This window comes from Akebia trifoliata, chromosome 12 (genome assembly GCF_017979445.1).
Source record: "Akebia trifoliata isolate Shusen 1 chromosome 12, ASM1797944v1, whole genome shotgun sequence".
Classification (NCBI taxonomy): Eukaryota; Viridiplantae; Streptophyta; class Magnoliopsida; order Ranunculales; family Lardizabalaceae; genus Akebia; species Akebia trifoliata.
Window position 1 is genome coordinate 17,933,531 of NC_141386.1, and position 7,032 is coordinate 17,940,562.

The 7,032-nt window shown below is 35.6% G+C and overlaps 1 protein-coding gene across 1 annotated transcript; it reads left to right on the top strand.

Moving 5' to 3' along the window:
- Positions 1–315: 315 nt before the first annotated feature.
- LOC147388985 (BIIDXI-like protein At5g11420) lies at positions 316–5,078 on the top strand. Its single transcript, XM_086418195.1, has 3 exons — positions 316–468; positions 2,840–3,337; positions 4,320–5,078. Exons 1-3 carry the CDS (start codon positions 399–401, stop codon positions 4,844–4,846), a joined length of 1,095 nt encoding a protein of 364 aa, XP_086274321.1. The 5' UTR covers positions 316–398; the 3' UTR covers positions 4,847–5,078.
- Positions 5,079–7,032: the final 1,954 nt, after the last annotated feature.

Here is a 7,032-nt window from a genome sequence, read left to right on the forward strand (position 1 = left end):
TTTTGTCTTTAACCTCCACCAGAAGATATCCCCGTTTTCGGTGGACAACAAAATAAGGGTTAAATTCGTCATTTTCAAAATCCATGTGAATCTTAGAATCTACATTTAATAAATAAAAAAAAAAAACAAAACCCAATAACAAATTAGATTAATAAGCTCTCTCGTCAAATTTCGTGTCCCGAGAAATTCCTCACTTTTAGATTTATTACTATATATCTCGCGGTATTTTGCAAGAATCGATTGCCAAGAAACAACATTGATGGCATTTGTGTAATTTAGTTCAAATCTGAGTGTATTTTTTCAGATAGGCATGTTTAAAACCCGACTCCCACCCCTTCGTTTCAGTGCATCCCTCGCTCTCTCTCTTTCTCTCTCACAGTTACACACACAGAGACACAATGCTTGCAGTTACTGTTCTGTCGGTGCTATTGTGCGCCACCTGCCACGTCGCGTTATCCCTCACCGACGGTAAGCTCTTAACGGTTTCCATACTTGTACGAGCTTTCGTTTGTGATGGTATTTCTGTAATTTTTATTTCATTGTTGGGTTTTGTTTAGATCTTATTTTCTTTTTGTTACTGAACTTCCCTAAGTTCTCAGCAGAGCTTGATCTGAAAAATACACACTCAACCCAGTTTTCGTTAAATTACTAAATGCCCTTACTGGTGGTGTCACTAGCTTTGATTCTTTTGATTCGAATGGAAGGTGTTTTAGTCATTTAGGGATCACTTACGGAGCAACACGGTTTACCTACTCGTCTCCCCCTCCCATCAACAGATCCCGAGTTCACTCGTCCGAATTATTGGTTTAAAATTATTTCGATGTTTATATATATATAGTTTTAATATTTATAAGGATTAGTTGATTCTCAGTCACGAAATTTTATTTTTATATAAAATATTTAAAATTAGTTTATTTATTTAAACAAATTTCAAAACTCAACTGACTCAGTCAGTCATCTTCTGGACTGAGTCAATGTGCGCTCAGTTTCCCAGAGACTCTAGGTTATATTTAAGTAAGGAAAATACTGGAATGACACAAACGGAGGAATAAAGATGAAAAAAATAAAAAATAAAAAATGATGAGGTGGTGTGCACATAACCGTAGAAACTTTTTACTCGTATCTCGAGGAAAAGCATCTATGGTTATGTGCACGCCACCACGAGTTTTTATCACCTTTGTGTCACCCCAGCACAACTCAGTATAGCTAGTAAACCTATACTGTTTTCTGATCGGTGGTATCTAAACCTACATTGGTCGGATGTTTAAATTTTGTGAGGGGTAAATTAGTCATTTTATCTTCATGTCAATTAAATGTCATTTATTTTCACGTGCGTGGTTGTTGCGCAAGGTTTTTAAACAGACGGATGTGGGACAAGAGTACGAACATGAATTTCCCCGAGATCAGTGTTGGTTTCTTAGGGAATTTGTACAAATAGTTCTAGGGATACAAAATGTTTAGAAATCCCAATCATCTGAACTGTATGTTTCTTGGATAGTGTTTTCCTGACAAATGTAGATCTTATATTTCATGAGAAGAATCTTGTTTGTACACGTGGAATATCTGGATTGGTGCCGATGTGGGCCACTAGAACGAGCTTTGAAGTTTCTTAGTACAAAAAAGGCCAGCCAGATTCCATTTTAAATTGTGAATTGTCATTAATGCCCATCTAGTCATATGAGTGTGGTTACTTTATAGTCTCTTGATAATTCATTGAAAGGTCAGGGTACGTTGTCCTCTTATGGGCAAACGTAGTAAAAAGACAAAATTGTCCTTTCTGAAGGCACATGGTCTTCATCATGGCTCTTCATCATGGCTCATGACTGATCGACAGACCTTTGTTGATATGATCTGTTAAAGGCTTTGTAAGTTAGCGAGAAAAACAGGGATATTTCTGTCCATATTGCTAGATCATGATTCTCTTCATCCCATGGTTTTTAAGCTCGGGTATTTCGTCTCTTCTCGTATAAGTCCAATACCAAGTCATCTCGGACGAGTTTTTCGGTACGTTTGAGATGTCTCATGAGTCAAATTAAAAAAAAATGAACGTAAGTCATAAATCTTGGTTAAAAAATGATTTGTGAGTTGGTCTCATTTAACTCTGATACCGAGTTAACTCGGATGATACGGCTCGTTCTCAGACAAGTTTAAAAACCATGCTTCATCCCCATCTAGGGTAGGGATGGACTTTGCCAGACTTGATTTCAAACATATTTTCTTAAGATTTTACATAAATATGCTATATAAAAAAAAATTATATAAGTAATTGGGCCCGTCCACCTGATGGGCCATTGGTCCAAAATTGGGTTCAGGCCTAATAAAGCTACCAAATCCAGTTAACTGAGGGATGAGTCAAAGCCCAGCCCATTGATAGTCGTATCCCAGCTATTCGAAGTACATGATTGGAGACGTAAATTACCCTTTTAGTTATGTCAATGGGCTGGATCGTGATGTTTTGATCTTAATCAAACCCTGGATCACCACATTAGATTGCGGCAAGCCCAGTTCAGCCCATTACCTGCTTGCTTCAAACAATTGAAGTAGTAAAGCATTTCAAGCCCATTCAAAATGGGGCCGGGTGAACTCATTTAACCCCTTACTTGTACTAGGGTTTGTATGATTTGAGATTTTCCTTGGTAGTACAATCAAAAGCCAACAAACGTTTTTGTAGGATAACTATTTTCTTCAGAATTTATTTTTCAAAGAAAATATTTTCTCTGTGATTATGAATAAATACCCTAGTTCATTTGTACATTGATGATCAATTTTTTCCTTATATTCAAGTTAATTTATAAAAAGTTATTATTTCTAATTTCTCAACTATTCCCAATAAATACAGGATTATTGCCCAATGGCAACTTCGAGTATGGGCCGAAACAGTCCCAAATGAACGGGACAGTAGTGATTGGCCACAATGCTATACCTGAATGGGAAATATCAGGCTTTGTGGAATACATAAAGTCAGGTCAAAAGCAGGGTGACATGTTACTAGTGGTCCCGGAGGGAGCCTTCGCAGTTAGGTTAGGGAACGAGGCATCGATAAAGCAGAGAGTGAAGGTAACTAAGGGGATGTACTACTCGTTGACATTTAGCGCGGCTAGAACTTGTGCGCAAGAAGAGAAGTTGAATGTGTCTGTGGCCCCCGACTTCAGTGTATTTCCTATGCAAACTCTTTACAGTAGCGATGGGTGGGACTCGTATGCACGTGGCTTCCTAGCAAAATATTCTGAGGCAGAGATTGTGATCCATAATCCGGGAATGGAGGAGGATCCTGCTTGTGGACCTCTCATTGACTCGATCGCCTTGAAAGTTCTGTATCCTCCCAAGGCAACCAACAGTAAGTTCTATCATTACTAACATGTATGTATGTATGTGTGTGTGTGTGTGCGCCCCGGCACACATTTATATCCAATAGTGGTTGAAAAATATATATAGGCCCTACCCACCTTAGACACCAATTGGTACGACAGTACATCACTTTAAATGGGCATAAAACAAAGATTTCCTTGTATGGAAAATGCCACAAAAAAATTGCTCGGTTACCCTTTACCGATCGAAAATCATTATAATTTTTTGCAAATTGCTTGTTTCTCTTGAGAAATCACACCTCCAGGTAAATCATTCTGCAAAAGTTTGCAGCCAGAAAATTTGCTAATTTTTGCAGGTGTACCTAATAGGGCCTTGACATGTTTAACTCACTCATTCCAACCTTTTACACTTTCTTTGCCAATTGAACTTGGGGGCAGATCCTCTTATAGTATTTTTTGTCTATAGCACTTTTTCTAGTTATGAAAGAAAGCATATTGTAAACAAGAAGCAAAAACACTTCATTGAAATTTGGGAGTTCAATGGTGTCCATTTCCAAAGCCTCCTTTGATACCCCTCCAATTATAGTATTTATTACCTTTTCTCTTCTACCACATTTCCAATGAAACCCCCTCTAATTTTATTTTTTTCCTCTTCTCCCCTGTTTTCAAATATATTACCCTTCAATTTTATTGTTTTTACCCTTTAATCTCCTTTTCAATAATACCCTTATAACTTTATTGTCTTTCTTCTTTTACCCTCTTAATCCTAAGAGTATTATTGGACAAACTCTAGTATATAATATCAATCTATCACTTTTAAATTCTTAAAAAATCATTTATATTCATTATCAATATATATACATTGAAATTGATTCGGATTACTCAACTCGGCTTGCTTTGACTGATTTCGGCTGGGCCAAATATGAGTCTGATTGACATATGTCATATTGATACCATGCTCCATTATTTGAATTTATGTTTGTAATACTACTTTTTTCTATAATTTTGCAGAGAACCTATTGAAAAATGGAAATTTTGAAGAAGGTCCATTCGTGTTAAACACATCAAGGGGTGTTTTAATCCCACCTATCATTGAAGACGCTTACTCTCCGTTACCTGGATGGATGGTTGAATCCCTTAAGGCTGTAAAGTACATTGATTCTTACCATTTCACCGTACCCGAGGGCAAGCGAGCAGTGGAACTCGTCGCAGGTAAGGAAAGTGCCATTGCACAAGTAGCTCGAACCACTCCCGGGAAGGTCTACACACTAACATTTGCAGTAGGTGATGCTAGCAATGCCTGTAAAGGATCTATGGTAGTTGAGGCATTTGCGGGCCAAGACACAGTCAAGGTACCCTATGAATCTACAGGCAAAGGCGGTTTCAAGCGTGCCATACTCAAATTCACAGCCAAATCCACACGAACACGTGTCATGTTCCTCAGTACGTTTTACACTACTGATGACTCTGCTTCCCTTTGTGGTCCGGTTATTGACGATGTGAAGCTCTTGAGCCTTCGTAGCCCAAGGTTCGGGTAAAGATGCATGGAGTGCGAAGTACACATATAATGTATTTCCCTTTGCATTGGTTATACTAAAATATTTTTGTTGTAATGCAAGTAAGAGGCCCCTAGTTCGAGTTTTAGCTTGTTCTAGTAATATATTTATATACTAATTATATCTTAGTTAGTTAATACTTGGTTGGTGTGATTTTATCAAGGATTTATGTTGCTTTTGCAAAATAAAGAAAAACAAAAATATTTGTATTTTATGCTCTCTCTCTCTTCTTTTTAATTTTAAAGTAAGATCTCATATACAATTGATAATGTCAAAATAATCTATAGATTCCAAATTAGCAACTTTGGGTAAGGAACGATTCAAACCTTCCAACATCGTGGTTGGAGTAGTAATTGAGGCAAGATAAAAACCATGGTTTTTAAACTCGGTTTTGCTTCTCGTCTCGTCCAGGCCCGATATCGAGTTGTCTCAGACGAGTTTTCCAATACGTTTGAGACATCTTGTGAGACAAGTCAAAAAATTGAATGTGAATCTTAAATCTCGGTCAAAAAATGACTTTGTGAGTTGGTCTCATTCAACTCAAATACCGAGTTAACTCGGGTGATACAACTCGATCTCGGACAGAGTATTAAAACCATGATAGAAACACTCCTCATCCCTAACTAAATAAGTAAGTAGCCTCCTTGCCCTAGCTATTATGTATTTCTCACAATTATCCAGAGCAATTGGAATTTAGGTTTAAGAGTCTCAAATTTGTAATTATACGAGTTACAAGCAACAAACATCTAATGACGTAAGATCAAAGTGTGTGCTAAAAAAGACTTGACATAGAAGAAATATAGTAGATTGTTGCAGACGCATATCCAAACATAGATGGGGCAATTCCTAATATGAGCAAGTCTCAGAAGAACCTTGTGCAATGATTAGGATTTGACGAATTAAGTTATTCTGATCGGAATAAGCGCAGTATGTGTTAGGATACGTTATTTATTTTTATTTTTATTATTTATTATTTAGTAGGGGTATCAATGGATAGTTGAAAATCTGAATCTGATTCGAATTTGAAAAATCAGATATTATTAGAAAATTTCGGATATCGGATATCGAATTTGGATTCAAATATTTTTATCCATTTGAATCCTTATCGGATATGGATTCAAATATTAACATACTGAATCCAAAATAACATATATATATATATATATATATATATATATATATATATATATATATATATATAATATTTATAATATTGCACACAAGGAGTTTTTATTTTTATTTTTCTTATGATTTTGATACAAATGAAGATGATGATTTTTTTTATTTTGATTATGAAAAATCAGTTGGATTTAGATTTGAATTCAGATATTACATAAAAATTTTATATTCGAATTCGGATAAAGCTGAATTTGAACCAATAGGTATCTGTTGACAACCCTATTATTTAGGATATGCAACATATATTATTTTAGTAGTTTGTTATTTTAGGAGTCTAGTTTGTAATTGGAGTTTTATTATTTTAGGTTTTTCTATTTATCAATTTAGGAAGTTTAATTATTTTAGGAGTCTATCTTTCCTCAATTGTCGGAGTCAAAGACCTTATATATTGGAGAATGTAATATATAATTCTCAATCAATAAAAATCAATAACTTAGTTTGGAGGAATATCCCCTTGAACTAGATCAAAATTGTAAATAGAGTCTAGGATCCTATCATCTGGTATCAGAGAAAAGATCTTGGTATCGAAGATGGTGATTGTTAAGGAGTTGAGTGAGAGAATCGACTTGTTTGAGCCTTGCTTTGATCAACTAAACATTGATTCACGAGTTGAAAGTAGGGATGCGGGTCCTAGAGTGTTTAATTGTATATCAACCACTAGTTTGAGAAGCGCCACGTGATCATGCTAATGTACACCAAATAGTAGAAAATCAACAAGGTGACATAACAATAAAAGGTCATCCACTTCGTATCAATTTTTCAAGGTTCGACAAGGATGATTCGGAAGGTCGTCCACCTTCTCTTACCAAAAGGATACATTAGTAAGACCTCCTTATACTATAAAAACACTATTCAAAAATCAAAATCACCGTTCAATATTCACTATTCACTATTTGAACTACTTTCATATTTTGGAATCTTTTGCTTTTGTCTTAAAGTTTTATAAGAATTTGCTAAGTTTCTAGCTTTCTTTTCAAAACTCTTTTGAA